General features: G+C 36.6%; 1 protein-coding gene across 11 annotated transcripts in view; it reads right to left on the bottom strand.

The window, feature by feature from the left end:
- The window catches only part of CYLD (CYLD lysine 63 deubiquitinase), a 73,726-nt gene that overhangs the window by 10,745 nt on the left and 35,027 nt on the right, over positions 1-27,954 (bottom strand). For 10 of the 11 annotated variants that reach the window (XM_065925318.1, XM_065925313.1, XM_065925316.1 and 7 more), the window contains 8 exons: positions 21,617-21,715; positions 19,747-19,863; positions 15,971-16,350; positions 14,925-15,090; positions 13,804-13,945; positions 11,963-12,085; positions 9,472-9,563; positions 8,592-8,658 (listed from right to left, as the gene is read on the bottom strand). In XM_065925318.1, the coding sequence (XP_065781390.1) occupies positions 8,592-8,658; positions 9,472-9,563; positions 11,963-12,085; positions 13,804-13,945; positions 14,925-15,090; positions 15,971-16,350; positions 19,747-19,863; positions 21,617-21,715 (1,186 nt within the window). The remainder of the gene's footprint in view (positions 1-8,591; positions 8,659-9,471; positions 9,564-11,962; positions 12,086-13,803; positions 13,946-14,924; positions 15,091-15,970; positions 16,351-19,746; positions 19,864-21,616; positions 21,716-27,954) is intronic. The other variant, XM_065925317.1, reaches the window with a different exon arrangement.

Here is a 27,954-nt window from a genome sequence, read left to right as displayed (position 1 = left end):
GGGAATCAAAAATGAGGATGTAATACCAACAGTTTTGTGATATTTGGACAGAAAACCAGAGGGAGAGGGGAGCAGCAGCCACTCACACCTCATAACTGAAGTTCTAGAAGGCTAATAATATCCTAGGGTGATTAGCTCATCACTGAGACACACATATATAAGAATTAGAGCAAAACTGATGCTATTGTACAAAACCACACACCTTACATTTCTGTTTATCACCCCACCCCCTCAAAAAAACTAAGAGCTGAAGGATACAAACGTTGTATTAACTTTCTTTGTAACACAGACCATAGTGGGTAGTTGACTAAAATTTTTTTACAGATTCTGGATTATCTAGTACCATGGAATATAACATATCCATGTAATAAGAATTCCCGGTTCGGAAGTTGCTGTATAATACAGGGAGCTCAACCTGATGCTCTGTGATAACCGAGAGGGGTGGGTGGTGGTGGAGGGAGCGGGAGCGAGGCTCAAGAAGGAGGGGATATATGTATACACATAGCTGATTATATAGGATGATCCCCTGCAGGAGGGCATGGCAACCCACTCCGGTATTCTTGCCTGGAGAATCCCACGGACAGAGGAGACCTGCGGGCTGCAGTCAACAGGATCACAAAGAGTCAGACATGACCGAAGCAATTAGGACACACACACAGGTGATTCACGTTGTATGGCAGAAACCAACACAGCGCTGTAAAGCAACTATACTCCAATCAAAACTGTAAAAAATAAAAGAAGAGTCCCCAGTGCTATGGTTCTACAGCAAGAGGTGCTCAGTAGTACAACCTGAATATTCCCTTATATCTGCTTCCTGATGCTGATTTTTTCCATTATTTTTCCTGGAGTGCTTCACCTCCACTCACTAGATTCTCCCCTTGGTGGCTATGACTTCAGTTTCACCCTAGCACCCCCCACACATTAGTCATTGCTACTGTTTTTAAGTATGAAAGCTTGATATACCTACATTTACCAATTTCTTGCTTGACTTCCTTGTTTCTTGCATAACATTCCCTTATTCTAAATTTGGTTTTATGTTACTAAAGTATACCTTGTAATAAGTCTCTGACTGGTAATTTAGTCCCAGTTCTTCCTGCTCAGGAATTTTGTGCATCTTTTTTCTTAGAATTTAAGTCTGTCAAAAGTTCTGTAAAATCTTCAGTTACAATCTCTCAAACTATTGTTGCTTCCCTAATCTCTCTAGTGATTCCTCCAAGAACTACAATTGGAATTTGTCTTTCATGTCTCTTTTCTTCCTTTTTATCCTTTATTTTTTATAACTCTGTCCCTTTGGGCTACATTCTAAGTAATGTCTTCAGATCTATCTTCTAAACGAGCAATTCTCTCTTTAGCTATGCATACTGCATTCAGTGAGGTATCCTCTCCCAGCCATATCTATATGGCTATACTAAAGTAGGAAATGGCAACCCACTCCAGTTTTAATGTCTGGAAAATTCCATGGATAGAGGAGTCTGGCGGAGAAGGCAATGGCGCCCCACAGTACTCTTGCCTGGAAAATCCCATGGATGGAGGAGCCTGGTAGGCTGTAGACCATGGGGTCGCCACAAGTCGGACACGACTAAGCGACTTCACTTTCACTTTTGACTTTCATGCATTGGAGAAGGAAATGGCAACCCACTCCAGTGTTCTTGCCTGGAGAATCGCAGGGACGGGGGAGCGTGGTGGGCTGCCGTCTATAGGGTTGCACAGAGTCGGACACAACTTACGCGACTTAGCAGCAGCAGCAGCAGCAGAGGAGTCTGGTGGGCTATAGTCCATGGAGTTGCAAAGAGTCAGACACAACTGAGCACAAACACACACACACATATATATAAACCATACATATATAAACTACACACACATACATATATATACACACATATATAAACTATAGATATAGCTTTTTATTCTATTTATGGTAATTTTATCTTTTTTTATTTTTCTTTGTTATCAAATCTATACTTATCCTCCATAGGTATCTAATTCCTTCTTTATTCTCTTCACCATTTAAAAATATTTCATACTAAGAATATCATTTTAGAATAGTCTCTAAGGTCCTCATCTGTTGCATCAGCTGACTCTCCCTCAGTCTGAAAGATGGGTCCATGGAGGTGAAGAATGACACTTGGGAGAAAACTGCTAACTTTTAAAGTATCTTTTTTTCATATTTTTATAATCTTCAGTGATTCTCAATATGAAGAGGCTGCTGAAGGGGGAGAAGAGGCAGAGCTTCCCAGGGCCCTCTTGAAACTGCACAATACCTTAGACACTGAGATATATTTCTATACGTACTTGACCCCTCCTCACCCACTCTGAGAATCACTGCAGTATTCATCCTGTGTTATTACCAGGAATGCATTACCTCCCCAAGGCTATGGGAGGTGATGGGCTATGGAAAAAAAAAAAAGACAACTGTTTTAATCATCTGAAATTTATCTCTTCAAGATGAAAAACAGAAGTGATTTTTTTCCTCCCAAATTGCCTGCTAAATTTCCTACATTATGCATTAAACATATATTTCCTTCCTAATTCGTATTTGAAGGTTGACATACTGAAATACTACATACAGTTAATTCTATATCTGGGCTTTGTATTCAGTTCTATCTATTCAGTTTCTAATTGTGTACCAGTATCACACTGTTTTAAGGTCTGTTGTGCTATCTTTATAGCTTATAATAGAATTGTTTTTTAAAAAAACTACAATGTTTTCACATCTTGTAGAGAATTCTAAAATTGTTTTACAGTATTCCGAAGGGGGGGGGGAGTTAAGATCTTGACTATGTACAAATTATTTTATAAAAATTAACATGTTAAACTTATTTAATCTTTCTACTTAAATATAATCTTTCTCATTAATTAATCAAATCACTTTTTAGCTCTGGACAACTTTTTAAAAAATCTATCTCAATAAAATTGATTTCTTAGAATTTTATACTTTCATGAAGCATGAAATTATCCCTTCTTCATATTTGCTAACAAATAAATTTATTTCTCCATGATTTTATCCTACAGGCCAAATTACAAATTTTTCTATTAATACTACAGTTTCTAAACAATTCTCTAGGATTTTCTAGGTATACATATGAGCATGCTAAGTCACTTCAGACATGTCCGACTCTTGTGACCTTATAGACTCTAGCCTGCCAGGCTCCTCTGTCCATGGGATTCTCCAGGCAAGAATACTGGAGTGGGTTGCCATGCCCCCCTCCAGGGGATCTTTCCAACCCAGGGATCAAACGTGCATCTCTTATATCTTATATCTGCTAGTGGCAGGTTCTTTACCACTACCACCACCTGGGAAGCCCATATACATACACATATAGCTATCACCATACTTGAATAGATGATAAATATATCCTGTTTGATTTCATTAGCCAGAACTTCCAAAACATTATCAAATTATAACTGCAGTATTGTCCATCCACCCTTCCTTCTTTTCTTTTTACTCATTAACTCAACATTGGCATCAAAGAAAATCATTTGAGACACTGAGATGAGTAAGAATCCTTGTCTGTGTTAGTTTTTAAGGAAGCGCAACCTCAAAAATGACAGAATGATCTCAGCTCGTTTCCAAGGCAAACTATTTAACATCACAGTAATGCAAGTCTATGCCCCAAGCAGTAATGCCAAAGAAGCTGAAGTTGAATGGTTCTATGAAGACCTACAAGACCTTCTAGAACCAACACCAAAAAAAGGTGTCCTTTTCATCATAGGCAATTGGAATGCAAAAGGAGAAAGTCAAGAGATAGCTTAGAGTTAAGAGGCAAGTTTGGCATTAGGGTACAAGGTGAAGCAGGGCAAAGGCTAACAGAGTTTTGTCAAGGGAACACACTAGTTATAACAAACACCCTTTTCCAACAACACAAGAGACGACTCTACACATGGACATCACCAGATGGTCCATACCGAAATCAGACTGATTAAGTTCTTTGCAGTCAAAGATGGAGAAGCTCTATGTCGTCAGCAAAAACAAGACCTGGAGCTGACTATGGCTCCAATCACCAGCTCCTTATTGAAAAATTCAGGCTTAAACTAAAGAAAAGTAGGGAAAACCACTAGGCCATTCAAGTATGACCTAAGTCAAACCCATTATGATTATATAATGGAAGTGACGAATAGATTCAAGGGATTAGATCTGGTAAACAGAGTGCCTGAAGAACTATGGACGGAAGTTCATAACACTGTATAAGAAGCGGTGACCAAAACCATCCCAAAGAAGAACTATACAAAAAGGTCTTAATTATCTGGACAACCAAGATGGTGTGATCACTCACTTATAGCCAGACATCTGGATTGAGAAATCATGTGGGTCTTAGGTAGTGTTTCTACAATCAAAGCTAATAGAGGTGATGGAATTCCAGCTGAGCTATTTCACATCCCCAAAGATGATGCTGTTAAAGTGCTGCATTCAATATGTCAGCAAATTTGGAAAACTCAGCAGTGGCCATAGAACTGGAAAAGGTCAGTTTTCATTCCAGTCCTAAAGAAAGGCAATGCCAAAGAACATTCAAACTACTGTACAATTGTACTCATTTCACATGCTAGTAAGGTTATGCTCAAAATCCTTCAAGCAGTTTCAACAGTATGTGAACCAAGAACTTCCACATGTACAAGCTGGATTTAGAAAAGGCAGAAGAACCAGAGATCAAAATGCCAACATTTGTTGGCTCATAGAGAAAGCAAGGGAATTCCAGAAAAACATTTATGTCTGTTTCATTGACCATGCTAAAGCCTGTGACTGTGTGGATCACAATAAACTGTGAAAAATTCTCAAACAGATGGATATACCAGACGCCTTTACCCATCTCCTGAGAAACTTGTATGCAGGTCAAGAAGCAATAGTTAGAACTGAATATGGAACAACAGACTGGTCCAAGATAGAGAAAGGTGTACGACAAGGCTGCATATTGCCCCTACTTATCTAACTCACATGCAGTGCACATCATGCGAAATACCAAGCGGGGTGAAGCACAAGCTGGAGTCAAGACTGTCAGGAGAAGCATCAACATCATCAGTTCAGTTCAGTCGCTCAGTCGTGTCCGACTCTGTGACCCCAGGGACTGTAGCACGCCAGGCCTCCCTGTCCACCACCAACTCCCGGAGCTTACTCAAATTCATGTCCATTGAGTTGGTGATGCCATCCAACCATTTCATCCTCTGGTGCCCCCTTTTCCTCCTGCCTTCAATCTTTCCCAGCATCAGGGTCTTTTTAAATGAATCAGTTCTCCTCATCAGGTGGCCAAAGTATTGGAGTTTCAGCTTCAGCATCAGTACTTCCAAAGAATATTCAAGACTGATTTCCTTTAGGATGGACTGGTTGTATCTCCTTGCAGTCCAGGGGACTCTCCAGAGTCTTCTCCAACACCACAGTTCAAAAGCATCAATCAACAACCTCAGATATGCAGGTAATACCAATCTATTGACCGAAAGTAATGAGGAACTAAAGAGTCTCTTGATGAAGGTGAAAGAGGAAAGTGAAAAAGCTGGTTTAAAACTCAATATTCAAAAAACTAAGATCATGGCATCCAATCCCATCACTTCATGGCAAATAGAAGGGGGAAATGTGGAAGCAGTTATAGATTTTCTTTTCTTGGGCTCCAAAATCACTGCAGATGGTGACTGCAATCATGAAATTAAAAGATGCTTGTTCCCTGAAGAAAAACTATGACAAACCTAGACAGTGTAATGAAAAGCAGAGACATCACTTTGCTGACAGTGGTCCATACAGTCAAAGTTATGGTTTTTCCAATAGTCATGTATGGATGTGAAAGCTGGACCACAAAGAAGGCTGAGCACTGAAGAATTTATGCTTTTGAGATGATTTTGAACTGTGGTTCTGAGAAGACTCCTGAAGAGTCCCCAGGACAGCAAGGAGATCAAAACAGTCAATTCTAAAGGAAATCAACCTTGAATATTCATTGGAAGGACTGATGCTGAAGCCGAAACTCCAATATTTTGACTACCTGGTGAGAAGAGCCGACTCACTGGAAAAGACCCTGCAGCTGGGAAAGATTGATGCAAAAGGAGAAGGAGGCAGCAGAGGATGAGATGGTTAGACAACACCACCAACTCAATGGACATGAATTTGAGCATACCCTAGGAAACAGTAGGGGACAGGAAAGCCTGGTGTGCTGCAGTTATGGGGTTGCAGAGTCAGACATGACTTAGAACTGAAGAAGAACACCAAAATAGCATATTAGCAAGATTCTTCAACGAAATAACCTACACTAAAATGTAAAAAGGTCCAGCATTCAACCTGGAAAATTCACCCACTTAGAATATCTCATGAAGAACTTCACTGCATGAGATTCAAGTCTTTCATTCAAGATTCGGTGAGGAAAGACCAAGCTAGAAAACTGGAAACAAAAGAGCTAATTTAAGGCTAAATTAATCGAGTGGTATAGCCAAAAACAGTGTGCCCATTATGTTTGACTGAATTCAAATAAGATTCTTCTTAAAGGATTCATTAATTTAAATTACAAATATATTTATATACAGTTTTATAAGAAAAATGAATTACAATAGTATTTATTACTGGCATTAACATTAAAAGCATAAATTTATATTGTATTTGATCTTCCAGTTAAGTATGATACTATGGAGAAGACAATGACTTAAATTAAATGCAGTGTAGGAACCTAACATATTAGGATCATTAAACAAATACAATACTAAGTAATCACTAAGAAAATCAATTCTCCTGAATGATGGCAGTGGAAATGAGGATTGTCTTTTTCTCCAATGCTTATGTAACAATTTAAAATTACCTGATTTTTCAAAGAGGACACAAACAGATGGAGAAATATACCATGTTCATGGATTGGAAGAATCAATATTGTCAAAATGGCTATACTACCCAAAGCAATCTATAGATTCAATGCAATCCCTATCAAGCTACCAGCGGTATTTTTCACAGAACTAGAACGAATAATTTCACAATTTGTATGGAAATACAAAAAACCTCAAATAGCCAAAGTAATCTTGAGAAAGAAGAATGGAACTGGAGGAATCAACCTGCCTGACTTCAGACTCTACTACAAAGCCACAGTCATCAAGACAGTATGGTACTGGCACAAAGACAGAAATATAGATCAATGGAACAGAATAGAAAGCCCAGAGATAAATCCACACACCTATGGACAAAGAAGGCAAGGATATATAATGGAAAAAAGACAACCTCTTTAACAAGTGGTGCTGGGAAAACTGGTCAACCACCTGTAAAAGAATGAAACTGGAACACTTTCTAACACCATACACAAAAATAAACTCAAAATGGATTAAAGATCTAAATGTAAGACCAGAAACTATAAAACTCCTAGAGGAGAACATAGGCAAAACACTCTCCGACATAAATCATAGCAGGATCCTCTATGACCCACATCCCAGAATATTAGAAACAAAAGCAAAAATAAACAAATGGGACCTAATGAAACTTAAAAGCTTTTGCACAACAAAGGAAACTATAAGCAAGGTGAAAAGACAGCCCTCAGATTGGGAGAAAATAATAGCAAACGAAGCAACAGACAAAGGATTAATCTCAAAAATATACAAGCAACTCCTGAAACTCAATTCCAGAAAAATAAATGACCCAATCAAAAAATGGGCTAAAGAACTAAACAGACATTTCTCCAAAGATGACATACAGATGGCTAACAAACACATGAAAAGATGCTCCACATCACTCATTATCAGAGAAATGCAAATCAAAACCACAATGAGGTACCATTACACGCCAGTCAGGATGGCTGCTATCCAAAAGTTTACAAGCAATAAATGCTGGAGAGGGTGTGGAGAAAAGGGAACCCTCTTACACTGTTGGTGGGAATGCAAACTAGTACAGCTGCTATGGAAAACAGTGTGGAGATTTCTTAAAAAACTGGAAATAGAACTGCCATATGACCCAGCAATACCACTTCTGAGCATACACACCGAGGAAACCAGATCGGAAAGAGACATATGCACCCCAATGTTGATCGCAGCACTGTTTATAATAGCCAGGACATGGAAGCAACCTAGATGCCCACCAGCAGATGAATGGATAAGAAAGCTGTGGTACATATACACAATGGAATATTACTCACCCATTAAAAAGAATTCATTTGAATCAGTTCTAATGAGATGGATGAAACTGGAGCCCATTATACAGAGTGAAGTAAGCCAGAAAGATAAAGACCATTACAGTATACTAACACATATATATGGAATTTAGAAAGATGGTAATGATAACCCTATATGCAAAATAGAAAAAGAGACACATATGTACAGAACAGACTTTTGGACTCTGTGGGAAAGGCGAGGGTGGGATGTTTCAAGAGAACAGCATTGAAACATGTATATTATCTAGGGTGAAACAGATCACCAGCCCAGGTTGGATGCATGAGACAAGTGCTCGGACCTGGTGCATTGGGAAGGCGACCCAGAGGGATCGGGTAGAGAGGGAGGTGGGAGGGGGGATCGGGATGGGGAATACACATAAATCCATGGCTAATTCATGTCAATGTATGACAAAAACCACTACAATATTGTAAAGTAATTAGCCTCCAACTAATAAAAATAAATGAAAAAATAAATAAATAAATAAATAAAATTACCTGATTTTTAACAATGGTTCTACTCTTAAAATATGATGAAACAGGATATTCAGGAATTCTTCAGGATCTAGGAGAGGATAAAAAATCAAATAAATCACAGACAAAATTTTTAAACCATTCTTTTTTTACTTAAAACAGTCATATTCCTATATAGAAGTCAATTTCATAATCAATAGTATTTCAATTAAAAGAATAGTTCTCAAGTTTTCCTAACAAAAAAATACAAAGGATATTTAAATGTTATGAGAAAGTATTATGTGCCAAGTTTGTTATAACTTTATTGCATTTCAAATAATAATTCATATATAGGGAAATAATTTTAATTTCTTTGGGGAAAACTTAATCTTAAGTATGACATTTTTTCTGCTATTTAAATAATTAACAAGACTGTAAATATTATAGTTGGTTACAAGATACTGTTAACACATTCAAAGTCAGGAGTTGAACCTCTGAGGAAATTCATTAGTTAATGAAGAGATTAAACATTGTCTCTTACCATAATCTTAATCCTAATCAGTCATTTGTAACTCACCTAATAACAAGGAAAGCTAAGTGGGAACTGTGGGTAATTCAGTGCAACTCTTCACCACCGAAAAGAAAACAACTCCGAGTATCATTGCTGGATGGAAAGCTCTCCCTATATATTCATCATATACTAAAACCAGTCAGCTTCTTAAAGGGGTTCATTACTCCACATATCACTCATTTTAGAAGAGAGAAAGTATTTACAAACAGGGAAGAAAATTGTACACCACAAAGAAAAAATTATATTTTAAAATAAAACCCCCAAAACTACACAGACATACCATTTCAGCCAATAATTTAGCATTTATAACTTCAAGTTATTTTTAAAGCAAATCCTATATATTAAAACAGTCACCTTTTTCTTCAGAGGTAAATCCTGATGCAGCCTCAACTTTTTCAAGTATCTTCCTCAGTTTCATAATCTTTGTTGCACATACATATCCATATCTGTTAGTAAAAAACTATTAATTAATTCTAGCATACATATTAAATTAATACAACATTTTATTGAAGTATACAGTTGGTTTACAATGAGCATGACATATTTTGATAATCATGCATTTCTTACGTAACTCTAGTGTCATAAATCAATATGCTTATAAGTATTTTTAAAAATACAATTATAAGCTTCTTCTTGAGGTTTAAAAATTTTTGATATAACTATCATACAGTAATAAAAGAAAAAAATAATTTTAATTTATGATGACTGTTTTCTCTATGTCCTTAAGGAATTAAAACATTTATTTTACAAAATAGAATATACAATTTTGAGAGAAAGTCCTTTTAATACTAAAGGATGAAATAGCTACCAAGGGAAATGGAAAAGGGCAGTGATAAGAAACTGAAATTCTAAAGTCTACAGTCAAACCAGTTATCATAATTACTTTTTCTCTCATCTTTGTCTGAATATAGGAAACTCAATCTTTGACAAAATTCTAATTCTAAAAATGGCTTCAGAGGACACCACAGAGGCCAGCATGGGCTTAATAAAGGCAAGTCAGTACCAGATAATCTTATAACCATTTTTCCTATCTACTATTCACTCACTCATTAGCTCTTTGCAGCCAACATACATTGAGCACCTAACACTTACACAGTAATCTAACCTTTTGGTCACTGGGAATACAAAAATGAGTAAGGTAAAAAAAAAAAAAAAAAAAAAAAAACAGGGTATCTGCCTGTGAGAAGCTTGAAATGGAGAAGGCACAGGTTCAGTCGTAAAACTAGTCATCTATAACCTAGATATGACTGCTGTAGACAAAAAGAATCTTGATCAAAACAGGCCATTTGACAAGTTTCTTGCTGTGGACAGGGTGACAAAGTCTGATTAACCATTATTCTTAACTGGTTGGACAACAATAGTCGAAGAATGTTTATTAATGGACTTATGGTGTTTTAGAAGGAAATAAGGAAGTGGCCACATGCCTTAGTTTTGGATTTAATCTGTCTTGTTCTAGTATCAATCACTGGGGGGAGGAATAGATAGTATTTAAAAAATTTGTACTTATACAAATATAATACAAAATAACTGATGTAAAAATCAAGACTCATAATTATCTTAAGTGAAAACTAGAGTTTTCTCATCATAATAGAATTTAAGGTAAACAAAAGTTACAAGTGGAAAAATTATTCACCTATAAATAGACTTTCCTAGTCATGTTATATAATAGGTCTTTCTGAATGATCATTATATTTCAGTGTTCTGCATTTTTCAATACTATATTAAGATATTTATTAATTTCCATTGTTAAGAAAAATATGTCACAAAATTTAAGTTTGTCTTAATATGGACTTTACATAGCTTTCTCTCTGTGTTCCTGAAAGAACAGATTTATTTTGTGATCTACAACCCTGATTCTTCATAGTTTAAATTTTATAATGTGACATCATCCCACATTCCTCCTACCACTTTCAAAAGTTCTTACTAGACGACATCTTGTACTTCTACCATTACAAATTGCTTTCTGTTGCCAAAGAAAAACATATTTTTAATTCTTAAACGAGGAAATGACCAAAAATATCACCTTTTTAAGGGAGGTGGAGGGAGGCCCAAATATCTTCCTTTAACCAAGAACTATGTCAGTAAAATATATCTCATCTAATTCTAATACAAAACTATTAAATATTCACTACTGTATAATAAAAAAATTCCCTTGCTGCTATTCATTCAGATAAAATTAAGTTTAAGAAGCCAGATCATACCAATTAAGTCAATAAGCATGATTGTGCTCAGTCGTGTCTGACTCTGCGCAATCCCATGGACTGTAGCCCACCAGGCTCCTCTGTCAGTGGGGGTTCTCCAGACAAGAATACTGGAGTAGGTTTCCATGCCCTCCTTCAGAGGATCTTCCCAATCCAGGGATCAAATCCATGTCTCCTGCATTGCAGGCGGATTCTTTACCATCTGAGCCACCAGGAAAGCCCATGAATACTGGAGTGGGAAGCATATCCCTTCTCCAAAGGATCTTCCCAACCCAGGAATCGAACTAGGGTCTCCTACATTTGCAGGTAGATTCTTTACCAGCTGAGCTATCAGGGAACTTTTTAGGAATTGTGTTGGAGAAGGTGAAAGTCCCAAGTACTATCTTATAGCAGCTTTTCTGAGTGTATGCTACCAAATGGCTTCATCATTTCATGGCATGCACTATGTGCTACACTTTGGTCAGATGTTAAAGAAGCATAGTACAAGGGCCAAAAGTTTTTTAAAAAGTTAACACTTCATCAAGAGAACTAATTCTCTCCCATTTCTCATTAAATGAAAGCAGAAAGTAAATTAATTACTGTACAAAAAAGCAGCCCATAGGACACCACCTAAAGGGAAAAATAACTACATATCTTCTACTTACATTCTCAGAGGATTAACGATTTCTGTCCTAAGGAGTTCTTGAGTTTCACTATAGTATTCTACATCATTCTTTTCTTTGGGTCTAAGTAACACAGTATCCAGAACGGAACTAAAAGCAAATAAGCTGCAAAATAAAAAAGAATACTTTTCCTCAGGAAGTGTACCCGTTTTTGAGAAACACATACTAAAAAGAATGTGAAGAGAAAAACCACAAGAAAGAACACATAATATACAAATCAGTGTTTTTCATTAATTGATAGGCAATTAATTTGGTTTGACAGGCAACCAAAACCCCTGTCAGGTTTCCTACGGCTCACTTGTCAGGGCCTAGAAACCCTCCCAGGATAAGGAGAATACCAACATCAAGAAGGTAAACTACAGAGCTTCCCTGGTGGTCCGGCAGTCAGGGAACCACCCTGCGGTGCAGCGGATGCCGGTGTGGTCCTCGGTCTAGGAGGAGCCCACACGCGGTGGAGTAACTAAGCCCCTCTGCCACAACTCCTGAGCCTGGGCTCTAGAGCCCTCACGCCAACACTACTGGGCACACACACTGCAACTACAGAAGCCTGTGCACCTAGAGCCTGCGCTCCACAGCAAGAGAAGCTACCACAGTGAGAAACCCACCCACTGCAGTGAGCCCCTGCGTGCCACAACCAGGGAAAGCCTGCATGCAGCAACAAAGACTCACCACAGCCAAAATATAAAATAATAAACCTTTAAAAAAGACATACTGCTGCTTAGTTTATTTAAAAAAAAAAAAGAAGAAGGTAAACTATTTACTGACAGTGTTAAAGGATAAAAATATACTTACTGGGGAAAAGTTCTTTGCAAAAACTGAAAGAAAGCCTACAAATCTGAGTTAACAAATAGACAACAGAGAAGAAAGTCTGGAAACTAACCTCCGAAGGTAAAAACATTGCCAATACACAACCCATTCAAGATATTATACTTCTTTCTCACCACACCCTTTTGCAGAGACCTAAATAATTCTTTAAATGTCAAAATCAATTGGGACTAACAGCAGTTATGTGCTAACATCAAAGAAAAAAGAAAATTTGGCTAACAGAGTTTTATCAGAAAATCTGAAGAATACTACTTCAGTTCTTGCTTTTATCAACACTTCAGAGAGATAGAAAATATTCTGCCCCCAAAATGGCCCTCCACTTTTATTCTTCTTCCTGCCTTTAAAATTTTAACATCTTATTAACTTCCTACTTCTTATAATATGGTTATACCGAGCTGGCAGGTTATACTCAATTTAACTAGCAGTGTACTTTATTCAATCTTCAGAGCATAAAAATTTTTGCCATGTTAAATTGTTCAACTTTGGAATAAACTACATATACAAGGCAGCTGCTTCTACTGAAAATAATTCTTTTTTTTTTTTTGAAAATAATTCTTTAAAGCAGATTCATGATTGCCTCTACCTAGTAAAACAAACACACAAATCAGTCAGCGGCTTATGGCAAGTCCTGTTGCTTGATTTGTGCACAAAGATCCTGTACTTATTCTCTTCAGTCCTTTGCTTTCCCACATACACTCAGAATATCTGTTCCACCTGTAACACTACCATTTCCTCTTATCCATCATTCACTGCATGACTTCCTGTACTCATATTTTGGATACAGGCATATAAGACAATACTCAGTAGTTGCCCAGGAGCATATAGTGAAATGCAAATCTCCCTTTCTTTCCTGAACCCCAGCCCCCAGTTTCTCCACTCAGAGCCAGATGGCAATTCCTCTGTCTCTCTCCCTCCTTTTTCCTCCCTCCCTCTCTCTCTCTCACACACACACCTGCCCCCATGGCATTATATTCCTAGTGCATTAATTTTAAACTTACCAGAATAAGGTGGAGTCTAAGTAACAAGAATTGTAATGACCCTGGATACCTTTCTTCTTTCCAATCATTATCTCTAAACCTTCTTTTTCCATTTTTGGTGGAGTATTTTCTTCTACTACTTCACTTAAGTACCCTCCAAATGCTGCAAAGTTAAAAATGAAAACAACTCTTTTAAGCTAATATAGTATATATTCCCATACATATTTCCTCACTTAAAAATATCTTTTTGCATTTTGACACACAATTTATTACTCAATTTAAAACTAAGCTAAAGGTAGGTTTTGGTTAATTGTTATTCAGCCTAGCTTATAAAAAATGCTAACATTCATTTTCAACCTTACTTCTTCCACAATTTAAAAAACATTTTAAAGTATCAAGCAATGTAAAAAAGCATCTTTGCCAAGCAAAATATTTTGTTTCCCAAATATTTTGTCTGAAGATGTTTTATTTTTCAAGTTGGAAAAGAAAAAATTTCAAAGCACTATTTCTACATAAGAAAACATGTTTTCCATAAAAACCATTTTCCTATTTTTACCCGTTTAACCCTCAAGATGCTTCACCATGACAATACAAAACTAAAAAGGGTTAGTATCAGGAAACTGCCACCTACTATAAGTGATGAGAGGATCAGCCCTTCATCAAGCAATTAAAACTACTTCTTCTAATAAGCTGACTTCTTGATAAGATATGATTATTAAGGTACTTAAGACAATACACTGAGAAGACAGTCATTCTTGATAAGATATGCTGACTGATATACTTGAACAATACAGAGAGACGAAAATCAGTGCATACAAAGGCCACATTTCCATCTCTACCTCCTGAGTTGTTGAAAATTAAATGTCTATAATAAACAGAAAGGGAAAAACAAATCCCACTATTTCTCCATTTTTAAGGTCTCAAGCATAGTTTCCTGGCTATTATTTTTTTTAAATGGCCCCTCTTAGAATAAATGTATCTTTCTTATAGACCAAATAATCATTTTTTTTTTCTGATTTAAAAGCCTAATGAACTCTAGCAAGAAAGAAAGAACCACTGTTACTATCACCTACTGCAAAATGACATGAGATTAGAACTAGAGTCATTTCAGATTGGTAAATAAATGAAAGGCAGGCAAATACCTAAAGAGTTACAGCGTTCGATCTGATTGGAAACTGGCTGCAGGGACGCAAACCTCGAGTCGGGCCTGCAGCTCTTCAGTTTAACAAACAGCGCCTTCTTAAGGGCACAGGTGAAATAGCGAGTGCCCCTGAAGGTTCCATCTGTACAACCCGCACACTCATCTTCCTGAAAAAAAACAAAAAAGCTTAGACATGCATTATTCTGCATCTTGCAAAGACACATACAAAGAACTAAGACTCGTTTACCTTAGGGTTAACTAAGTTAACCTTTCCTTAGAAGTCCTTCGTCACACCTGTCCTGAGAACTTCATCAGAAAAAGGGGGTTGACTAATCAGTGTTTCAGCCCACAACTAACAATTTGAGAAGTTAATGCCTTATCCAGCATAAAATCCTCCATGTATTTCCCTTTTGAATACATGCTTAAACCTTCCCTGGTTCACTGACTTTCCTGCACCATTTTCAAAAGCATTAAAACTAGTGGGGAGAAAAGGACAAACAAAGCTATTTATTTTAACCACTCAAAAAGAAAAATTAGCCTTCACTAGCCTGTAAATCAACAAATTAAAAAATATTTTTAAATAAAACCTAAGTATACTCAAATTCTCTTTCCTGATTATGAAATGTCAAACAATATTCTAATTTCCAAAATTTTTCCCACAACCAAAGATTTCAAAATGTCACTAAAAATGGTGATTAATCTTAAAGTCAATGAAATAAACATTGGAACTGATTGTAGAAGGAAGGTTAAGAAAAAGAAAAACTGATAAAAATTTGCTTTCCTTACCGTATTCTGTTTAATAAAATGAGCCTAAACACACTGGCCTAAAAATCTATTTTCATTCCTTGAACATACATCAAACTAACATCAGGAACAAGAGGATCAGATGTTTAACAGGTGACAAAGGAAGTCAGGCAATTTGGTAATAAAATTTTTCTCTAGTGATGGCTTTTTGACAAAATATTTCACCAAAAAAATATAATAAGGAAAATCTGTACAAAACCCCAGATGGAAAAGAAATATTATTTTTAGGTCAAATTAAATTACCAGTTCCAGTCCAGCTAGTACTTCATTGAGGCCTGGTGGCTGACCAATCCAGCGGATTACCCCATAGAAAGGAGGATTCTCCTTGACCTCAGCCAGCGAGCCCACTTCCAGGCCATGTGAGTTACCAGAAGATACGGCCAAGGGCGGACTCTCCTGCACAGGGGCATTGTTCAGCTCACCCATCACAGACTGAACCGACAGAGAGAGTGGACTGTGGCTAATGCTTCCATTGGTGTTGGGCATCTTTGTCAGACTAAATGGTAAAGAATGAAATCTGTTCTCGCTGGAGAGTGAGTTCATGGAAGGAGGTTGCAGTGGTGGTGAAGCGTGTCCAAAGTCTGGAGGAATCTCTGTAAGTGATTTTGCAGGGTCTTCAGCAACTATAAAAAATTATTCTTAATTAGATAAGTGTATTCAAGAATATTAAATATGCCCTACATCTTTAAATGTATATACATAAGTCCAACTGCCCACCAGACCTCTTCTAGTATGATTCTCATAAGCATTGCAAACTTACTGTCTCCAAGTCAGCACTCTTGATTCTCCTTCCCCACCTCCAAATTTTTCTGCCTCAGTGAATGGCTCCCAAATACTCAAACCAAAAAAATATATCATTGATTGGAACTGTATAAGTTACATTCTTTGTCCAAAATACAATCAAGTTACAAAAACTAATATAAAAAGACAGCAAAAAATTTAAGAAAGATGCTTCTAACTAATGAATCAAAGAAGAAAAAATAAAGTAAATTTTTAAAATATAGGAAAAAAAAAAGAAAAAATGAACACTGGTGGAATACAACTAAAGTAACACTTATAAATGAAATGTATAGACTTAGTAGTTTATTTTAGAAAAAACATAAGGTAATTTTAATAAACTCAGCATAGAACTTAGGAAGTTAGAAAAACAACAGAGTAACCTCCCAAAAAGTAGTCAAGGAAAAAGAATAAACACAAAACGGAAATCAATGAATTAAAAGACCAAAGTCAAAAGCTGCTTCATTAAAAAAACTAATGTAATTGCCAAGTAGGCACTGCCAACCAGTGTTGAACAAACGTCTTAATAAACAGTGCTGAGATAATCAATTATCCATATTTTTTAAAAATTTAATTGAAACTCCTCTGTCATACTCTACACAAAAACCATTTCCAAATGGCTTAAAGACACCAAAGGTAAAACTACAAATTTTGGAAGAGAATAAAGAATGTTCTTTGTGATTTTAGGATAGAGAAAAATATCTTAAATGTGAGTATACAAAATCATAAAGGAAAAGACTAACAAGTATGACCACAATAATATTAAGAGTTACTTGTTCACTAAAAAGCATTGTAGCAAAAATAAAAATAAGAGCCACAAATAAGGGAAAAATATTTGTAATCCTTATTTCTGACAAAGGATTAGTATTTGAAAAGGGTCTATAAATCAATTTTTTAAGAAAGACCAGAAAAAAATTTCTCTTTTCAAGAAAGATTCGTAAAGGCAACTCACAGAAAAAGAAACTTAAATCACCAACAAATCAATGAAAAGATTTTTGTCCTCATTAGGAAACACAATAAAAGAAAGTAAAAAACCAACATGAGATATCATTTCAAAAGGCAAAGATCTTAGAACGTTAACTGTTGGTGAGAATGACGAGTGAATGATACCCTTACACAAAGCTGATGTGAGTGTAAATTGGCATAACTATGCTGGGAAACGCTTTGGCATTATTTAGTAAAGGAAAGATGTGCATATTCCATGCACACATAGTAACTCCACTCCTAGGAACATATCCTAAACATGATAAGAATGTTAACAGCAGAGTTGTTAATAACAGCAAGAAAATAAAATCAATTCAAAAGTCCATCAATGGCTGAATAGATAATTACATTGTGGTATATTTAAATATTTCACAGCAATGAAATGGAATGGAATGATATACAGCAATGAAAATTAATAAATCATAATCACATACTACAACTTGGATGACTCTTAAGAACATAATGTTGAGGAAGACATTAACATAATATCCATGCAGTCTGATTCCTTGCATATAAAACTCAAAACCATGCAGAACTAACAGTATGCTATTTATATAGACAAACTCATAAAGAGATCATGAAAACCAAGAGAATGATAAACGCTAAATTAGATGGTAAACACTAAATTAATGATAAACTCTAAATTAAATGATCAACACTAAATTAAAGATGATGGTAGCTCAGAGGAGAGTGCAGGGGGTGACACTAGGAAGAGGTGCCAAGGGGATTTCAAAGGGAATGATAATGTGTTCTTTTTCTTAAAGTGAGTAGTGACGAGGGTGTTTACTATACTTAACACTTTAACTCATTTAAGATTCTTTACTCACGATATTTAATCTATTTTAAAGTTATTCTTTTCTTTTCCAAACTCTCAGCCCTCCAAGCCCAACACTCAGTTCCATAAAGCGAAGTCATGTTTCTGTCTCCAAAATATATCCCCAATGTGTCCAACACTCTTACTCTCTACCATCATCTCCACAGTCAAGGTCACCATCATCTCTCACACTGCAGCCAGTGTTACCTGGTCTCTCCGCCCTCTACTTGCCAAGCTAATTACCACAGAACAACTAGTGAGATCTTTTTAAAATTTAAAGATCTTACCTGATCTTGTGTCATTTCCCTGTTTAAAACCTTCAATGGCTTTCCAGTGTTCTTTCAATAAATACTAAGCTTCTCACCAAAACTTCTTAGGTTCTGGATGACCTGGTTCCTACCTGCCTCTCCAGATTTGTTTCATGCACCTCTTCTCCTTCTTAGCCTGCTGAGCCACTCTGGCCTGTCCCTACTTCCTGTTCCCTAGACACAAAATTTCTCACTTCAGGTTCTTTGCTATTTCCCCTGCCTAGAATGCTCCTCTCAAGCTCTTTCTCTTGTAGGTTCATTCACACCATGCAGATCTCACATAAACATCATTTCCGCAAAGAATCTTTTCCAAACTACCCTCTGGGAGCCAGTTTCCTACCAGCTGCTATCACCCTGTGGGTCTCCTTCATGGCACACGTCACAGTTGATTATTACTTTGTGTCTATACATTTATTGTCTATCATACCAACTAGAATATAAGCTGCCTTTAACCGGGAACTTTGTTAGTCTTCTCCATGGCTGGCTTCACAGCCACTAACAAAATACTCAATATTTGTTTTTTGTTTTTTTTAAAAAAGAATAAATGAAACAATGTTACAGAGAATAGCTGTTAAACTATATAAGTAAAACAATGATAGAAAAAATGTTCTTTTACAACTAAATTATTTCTATTTTCTAATTTAAGGATGCATCATATGCTTTTATTATGCTCATCAAGACTGAAATTCTACATCTGTTTCTGGAACACAGAAAGCATTCAATAAATATTTGTTGAACAGATGCACAACAACAACAACAAAAGAATAAAGCGGAAGAAAGTGATGTCCTGGAACCAAGGGAAAGTAGGGCTTTTTCAAAGCAGTGTTTAAGGATAGCAAGAGAGCTAGAAGTCTTTAAACAATTCAACTGATTCTAGAGATCTTCTACCTTAAACAGATGAGTGAAGTGAAGAAAACAAGCTGCTGATACATTTTCTAAATATTGCAATAAATTTAATAGCAGTGTCATTCAAACTGTGTACAATATTTTAATTCAGTACTATTAATAAAGAAACTTTTATGGTCTACTCATTTTGTTTTCAAAAACTACATATATTGGTGAAAAGCTATTTTTTCTCTGGTAAGTTAAAAGGATAGAATCATTATTTTAAAAAAAAAACTAAAATTACAGATTACCTTCATCAATGTACCATGAATTTTTTGATTTGGATTGTGGTTGTGAGTCAACAGAAGACCCATTTAAGGTATAAAATAATTCAGATCTGTTTCTAGTTCCAGGGTCTGAGGTAGATCCTATGGAACAAGAAAAGTTTCTTTTAAAAATAGAGCCAATATGGTGTGAAAGTTTTTCCATAAGAGAAATCAATATGCATATGGTGTCACAATTATACAACCAACAGATGTATGCAAACACAATATATTTTATTAGTGTCTTCAGCTTTGAAAAATTTGGTAACCATTTTTGCAACGTCAAAAAGATTGTTCAGTACAAGAGACAATATAATAGTAGACAACACAAAAGAAAAGCCTAACTTTTTAAAAATAAAACTACTTTAAAAAAATTAAAAACAAACAAACAAAAAAAAAATCACCTTATGTACTACGGCTTTTTTCCAATTGTCAAAAATCATCATTCCCCAGTTTCATCTGACAAATCTCTTCATTCACAAATTTAACCTCTTATTCTAAAACAGCTGCCCTCAAAAATTCTTCAAATGTATATAAATCAATTGCACTTATTAAGTTTAAAAGATTTAAGGTTTAACTATTTTGGAATTGTTAATTAACAAATCCCTTGCTGGGTTTCCTCATGTCTCTGGAAAAGTGAAGCAGTATTATTTCTTACGCATCAGACTTACTAAATCTAAGAAAACACTAGTGCAGCTATGTTACAGGCAGGGCAAGACATTCCCCTGTCCTAGTACTAAGAGGACATGCTATAGTTGAAAGCAGTGGGGTCTTTAGAACCCATATAAATCTGATTTCTTTTTCAAATTTAAAGCAGATAACTCTACACTTCATTCCTAAAAGTAAAATCTGCTGCAACAAAAGTAGCACACGTGTCTTAAAATCTTTAGGCTATTTATATTTACGTGAGAGCAGCAAGTTGAACTACCTATCTAGATTCATAGGTTAACATAAAAAATACTACGACCTATGTATTCTATTTAATTCAAAGTCTCTCAGGGTCCAATGCCACATTAAATATTTCTTAGACTACAATTTCTTTTTAATGAACTGAAACCAAGGAAAAAATAATCTTTTCCTAATCTATATCTGGGTTTAGAACAGGTCTTGCCACCTTTTAAATGAGCTGTTTGGCTTGTATAACTATCACCTAATAAATCTATGACCTATGTGGAAGCTAAACAAAAAACAACTAAGAACTCTACATGCACTGTGAGGGAGTTTCTAGGAGAAAGACAAAAATTTTTGCTTAGCAGTTTGGAATTTAACTCGTGCCACCTCTATTATCAAAACCCACATAATCCCTATACACTTACCCCATATACCATTGCCCATGAAAGGTTACTCTGTACACTACGACTATACACTACACATAGGGGCTTCCCCGGTGGCTCAAACAGTAAAGAATCCACCTGCAGTGCAGGAGACTGGGGCTTTGATCCCTGGGCCAGAAAGATCCCCTGGAGAAGGGAATGTATTCTTGCCTGAAGAATTCCATGGACAGAGAAGCTGGGAGGGCTACAGTCCATAAGGGTTGCAAAGAGTCAGACATGATTAAGTGACTGAGCCACACATAAGCTATATATACAAATGTTACAAGTAGGGAATCGCAAAAATCAGCTTATATGGACCAGAAAAAGACACAGGTCCTCACAGGAAATTTTTCATTAATTAAAGAAGGTTGGGAAGCCTTGGCTTAAGCAACACCATCTATAAACTTGTTTAGTAAACTACTAAAAATATCTGAGAGAAGAAAATATATATATACATTAAGAAGTAATACTTTTTAACATTTTTTAATCTAAGGCAAATCAAAAATCATATAAATAACTAAGAACTGTATTTTATTAACCCATACCTGTAGCCTTTGGTTTATTATGACTGGATGAACCTTTGTCCCCAACACCTCTTGACATAAATGCAAGTTTGGGAGGCCTCCTTTCCTGTGTCACACTCTCTGAAACAGTAAACATATTTTTTTAAAAAGACAAAAGGAAATTTTTATAAAAGAGAAACAATCAAGCAAATAATGACAGTAATAACAACAATCCCTTTCCAACAAAAAAGTAGCATTTTCACAGCAGTCTTACAAATTCATTAAGGCCATAGAAAGTAGAAAGTCTCTTGATGAAAGTAAAAGAGGAGAGTGAAAAAGTTGGCTTAAAACTCAACATTCAAAAAACTAAGATCATGGCATCTGGTCGCATCACTTCATGGCAAATGGATGGGGAAACAATGGAAACAGTGACAGACTTGATTTTGGGGAACTCCAAAATCATTGCAGATGGTGACTTCAGTCATGAAATTAAAAGACACTTGCTCCTTGGAAGAAAAGTTATGATCAACCTAGACAGCATATTAAAAAGCAGAGACATTACTTTGCTGACAAAAGTCCATCCAGTCAAAGCTGTGGTTTTTTCAGTAGTCACGTATGGACGTGAGAGTTGGACTATAAAGAAATCTGAGCACCGAAGAACTGATGCTTTTGAACTGTGGTGTTGGAGAGCACTCTTGAGAGTCCCTTGGACAGCAAGGAGATCCAACCAGTCCATCCCAAAGGAAATTAGTCCTGAATATTCATTGGAAGGACTGATGCTGAAGCTGAAACTCCAGACCTTTGGCCATCTGATGAGAAGAAATGACTCATTTGAAAAGACCCTGATGCTGAGAAAGATTGAAGGCAGGAGGAGAAGGGGACGACAGAGGATGAGATGGTTGGATGGCATCACTGACTCAATGGACATGAGTTTGAATAAGCTCCGGGAGTTGGTGACGGACAGGGAAGTTTGGCGGTGCTGCAGTCCATGGGGTCACAAAGAGTTGGACATGACTAAGCGACTGAACTAAACTGATATATGGATGTGAGAGCTGGACTATAAAGAAAGCTGAGTGCCAAAGAATTGATACTTTTGAACTATGGTATTGGAGAAAACTCTTGAGAGAGTCCCATGGTTTGAATCAGATGAAACCAGTCAATCCTAAAGGAAATCAGTCCTAAATATTCACTGGAAGGACTGATGCTGAAGCTGAACTCCAATACTTTGGCCACTTGATGCAAAGAAGTGACTCATTGAAAAAGACCCTAATGCTGGGAAAGACTGAAGGCAGGAGGAGAAGGGGTAACAGAGGATGAGATGGCTGATGGCATTACTGACTCGATGGACATGAGTTTGAGCAAGCTCCGGGAGTTGGTGATGGACAGGGAAGCCTGGCGTGCTACAGTCCATGAGGTTGCAAACAGTCAGACACAACTGAGCAACTGAAAAGACAGAAAGTAGAAAAATCATACCAAAAACAAATTATTGTTATATTTTAAAATGTAATTTCTGCAAAATAATACATTCTCAAATACAGTCCCACTAAATGCTTTAAATTCTTGAAAATTTAATCACTTTTAATCAATTTTATTTCATATGTCAACAAAACTTAGTACTAACTTTTTTGCAGGATTTCCCAGATTGGCATCCCCAGAACACCCCTGTGTGTGGGGAAGTGTCCTAGACTTATTCATTGCATCACCCCAGAACCTTTAATATGCTAATATGCAATGAGATCTCTCAAAGAGAGATATAGTAAACTTACTTGATAACATCTTTTGTGTCACTTTACTTATCATCCCAGATCAATATATTTCATGGAACACAGATTGGAAAAAGTCTGGTTAGGTATATGTATCAGTTTGTTTTATTTTTATATATCAGTTTTTAAAAACATATATATGTTAATATAACACATACATATAAAGAGAAAGAACAGAGACAACTATATACAAATGAATAAAGCAGAAAGCCAGAGATAAACAGCAATAATAGTACTGAAGCAAACACTTAAAACTTTTTTGAAATATAAATGCAATAATTCTGGCATACTTGTTGATACAAAGACTACTTTAAATCTTAAGGTCAGTGATTTTCATAAGATATTCACAGACAATGATCAAGCAAATGTAGAAAGTCAGTCTGGAAAGTGTTTCGATGGAAAATTCAATGCATCCGTGGAGGCCAACAAGACACTCAGGAGTCCTACCTGATAAAGCTATTTATCAGCAAAAGCAACGTACCCAGAGTGGATTTTTGAGAAACCAAAGTAGAAAATAAGAAAAGTTTTACATTATATGCACAAGGAAAGGATTGTTTTTAAGAAAAAAGGAAATAATCCTGAATTAATTATATATAAATGATGCTTTGTAACTTTTTTCCACAGTTGGAGAGGGAGAAGACTGCATTATAAAACTATATCTTAACTGTCTCATAATGTGATCAAATGGAATATTATTTTAATTCAAAATTAAACTGAGCAACCATGTGTTTAACCAAGTGATACAGTAAAAGAAAGGTTATTTACTAGTATTTTTTATTATGCTGCCATTCAAATATCTCCAAATACCACATATGAGAGCTACTGTGAAAAGTAAAACTTCTCAGTCACTTGCAGAAGTTTCCAAACTACAACATACACATTGACTACAGAAAACTAATTCCGATATTACAGTACAGTTCAGTCACTCAGTTCTGTCCGACTCTTTGCAACCCCATAGACTGCAGCATGCCTGGCCTTCTTGTCCATCACCAACTCCTGAAGTTGACTCAAACTCACGTCCATCGAGTCGGTGATGCCATCCAACCATCTCATCCTCTGTCGTCCCCTTCTCCTGCCTTCAATCTTTCCCGGCATCCAGGTCTTTTCCAATGAGTCAGTTCTTTGCATCAAGTGGCCAAAGTATTGAAGTTTCAGCTTCAACATCAGTCCTTCCAATAAATATTTCAGACTGATTTCCTTTAGGATGGACTGGTTGGATCTCCATGCTGTCCCAGGGACTCTCAAGAGTCTTCTCCAACACCACAGTTCAAAAGTATCAATTCTTTGGCACCCAGCTTTCTTTACAGTCCAACTTTCATATTCATACATGACTACTGAAAAAACCATAGCTTTGACTAGCTGGACCTTTGTTGGCAAAGTAATGTCTCTGCTTTTTATATGCTGTCTAGTTTGGTCATAGTTTTTCTTCCAAAGAACAAGTGTCTTTTGATTTCATGGCTGCAGTCATCATCTGCAGTGATTTTGGAACTCAGGAAAATAGCCTGCCACTCTTTCATTGTTTCCCCATCTATTTGCCATGAAGTGATGGGACCAGATACTGTGATCTTAATTTTCTGAATGTTGAGTTTTAAGCCAGCTTTTTCACTCTCCTCTTTCACTTTCATCAAGAGGCTCTTTAGTTCTTCTTCGCTTTCTACCACAAGGGTGGTGTCATCTGCATATCTGAGGTTTTTGGTATTTCTCCCGGCAATCTTGATTCTAGCTTGTGCTTCATCCAGCCCGGCATTCTGCATGATGTACTCTGCAAATAAGTTAAATAAGCAGGGTGATAATATACAGCCCTAATGTACTCCTTTCCCAATTTGGAACCAGTCTGCTGGTTCAGGCTTGGTTCTAACTGTTGCTTCTTGACCTGCACACAGTTTTCTCAGCAGGTAGGTAAGGTGGTCTGGTATTCGCATCTCTTGGAGAATTTCCCACAGTTTGTTGTGATCCACACAGTCAAAGGCTTTAGTGTAGTCAATAAAGAAGAAGTAAATGTTTTTCTGGAACTCTCTTGCTTTTTCAATGATCCAGCAGATGTTGGCAATTTGATCTCTGGTTCCTCTGCCTTTTCTAACACCAGCTCGAACATCTGGAAGTTCATGGTTCACATGCTGCTGAAGCCTGGCTTGGAGAATTTTGAGCATTACTTTGCTAGTGTGTGAGATGAGTACAACTGTGAGGTAGTTTAAACATTCTTTGGCATTGACTTTCTTTGGGATTGGAATGAAAACTGACCCTTTCCAGTACTGTGGCCCCTGCTGAGTTTTCCAAATTTGCTGGCATATTGAGAGTAGCACTTTCATAGCATCATCTTTTAGGATTTGAAAGAGCTCAGCTGGAATTCCATCACCTCCTCTAGTTTTGTTCGTAGTGATGCTTCCTAATGCCCACTTGATTTCACAATTCCAGGATGTCTTGCTCTAGGTGAGTGATCACACCATCATGGTTATCTGGGTCATAAAGATCTTTTTTGTATAGTTTTTCTGTGTATTCTTGCCACCTCTTCTTACTATCTTCTGCTTCTGTTAGGTCCATACCTTTTCTGTCCTTTATTGTGCCCATCTTTGCATGAAATGTTCCCTTGGTATCTCTAGTTTTCTTGAATAGATCTCTAGTCTTTCCCATTCTATTCTTTTCCTCTATTTTTTTGCACTGATCACTGAGGAAAGGTTTTTTTAATCTCTCCTTGCTACTTTTTGGAACTCTGCATTCAAATGGGTATATCTTTCCTTTTCTCCTTTGCCTTTACCTTCTCTTCTTTTCTCAGCTATATATACAGCTATATCCATATTAACTGTAATTATTAAATAACTGCATGCAAATTAATTTTTAAAAGTTATTCACGTGTATACCATAATCTATCTAATCTATATACAGTTAGCAGTGATTATAACAAAAACAGAAAATGGCCTTAACTAAGGTCTCCTGGCAGTACCAAAGGGCCAAACGGAAGAGCCGCTGTGACAACGCTGCTGGTGATGCTAGGGGAAGGCTCCAAAGATTAGGAATATGCAGGGCACTGGAATTGGAAATAGTGGTTATCTTCTCCCAAAGACTTTGTCTGAGGAGAGGGAGGAGTTCAAATATCAATTTTGAGGAATAGGACAATCTTACATAATTCTATGCAGATAAAGGGTACATGCCATATTTAGCAACTGACCTCCAGCAATTACACACCAACTAACATCATGTGAAATGCCAGGTTAGATGATGCACAGGTTAGAATCAAGATTGCCAGAAGTATCAATAACCTCAGATATGCAGATGACACCACCCTTATGGCAGAAAGTGAAGAGGAACTAAAGAGTCTCTTGATGAAGGCAAAAGAGGAGAGTGAAAAAGTGGGCTTAAAACTCAACATTCAGAAAACTAAGATCATGGCATCTGGTCCCATCACTTCATGACAAACAGATGGGGAAACAAAAGAAACAGTTACAGACTTTATTTTTCTGGGCTCCAAAATCACTGCCTATGGTGACTGAAGCCATGAAATTAAAAGACACTTGCTCCTTGGAAGAAAAGCTATGACAAACCCAGACAGTGTATTAAAAAGCAGAGACATCACTTTGTCAACAAAGGTCCATATGGTCAAAGCTATAGGTTCTTCTAGTTGTCATGTATGGATGTGAGAGTTTGACCATAAAGAAGGCTGAGTGCTGAAGAATTGATGGCTTCCAACCATGGTGTTGGAGAGGACTCTTGAGAGTCTCTTGGACAGCAAGGAGATCAAACCAGTCAATCCTAAAGGAAATCAACCCTGAATATTCACTGGAAGGTTTGATGGCTGAAGCTGAAACTCCAATACTTTGGCCACCTGATGTGAGGAGCTGACTCACTGAAAAAGAGTCTGATGCTGGAAAAGAGTGAAGACCAGAGGAGAAGGGGGCAACAAGAGGATGAGATGGTTGGATGGCATCACCAACTCAGTGGACATGAGTTTGAACAAACTCTGAAGGACAGTGAAGCACAAGGAAGCCTAGCATGGTGCACTCCATGGGGTCACAAAGAGTCGGACACAACTGAGCAAATGAACAATAAACAACAAACTCTGATTTCTTTGTCACATTTATATTCATGATCCAAAATAAAAGCTATTTACCTTAAATAAGTTTTAAGAGGTTATCATCTCAGGAAAAGGTAAGTATGAAAAGGTAAATGAAGTGAGGAATAAATTTGGCAGACAATTTTGAGAGATTAATATAATCTTGATTAAAAGATAATAAAAAAAAGATAGAACAATATATACACCAAATGTGAACATAGGAGCCTTATAAAATGTTCATAGGAGCCTTATTCACAATAACCTAAAACTGGAACAATGCATTCACCAGAAGAATAGATAAACTAGTCTGTTCACACAGTGGAATATTATACAGCAATAAAAAGAATACACAACAACATGGACATTGTATTGAGAAAAGAAATGAAGACAAAAGTACCCATTTTATATATGTATGTATGTATGTATGTGTGTGTGTGCATGTATATATACACATACACAGCAGGAATGCATTCAGAATGATAAATTTAGTAGCCTGCCTATCACTCTTATTGATTTATCAGAAAAAGAAAAATCCCTTGGGGGAAACTTGGGTTGAAAACCATAACAAT

Source organism: Muntiacus reevesi, chromosome 2 (assembly GCF_963930625.1).
Source record: "Muntiacus reevesi chromosome 2, mMunRee1.1, whole genome shotgun sequence".
Taxonomy (NCBI): Eukaryota; Metazoa; Chordata; class Mammalia; order Artiodactyla; family Cervidae; genus Muntiacus; species Muntiacus reevesi.
Note: the sequence above shows the minus strand (reverse complement) of the source record. Positions and strands in the feature narration are given on the sequence as shown.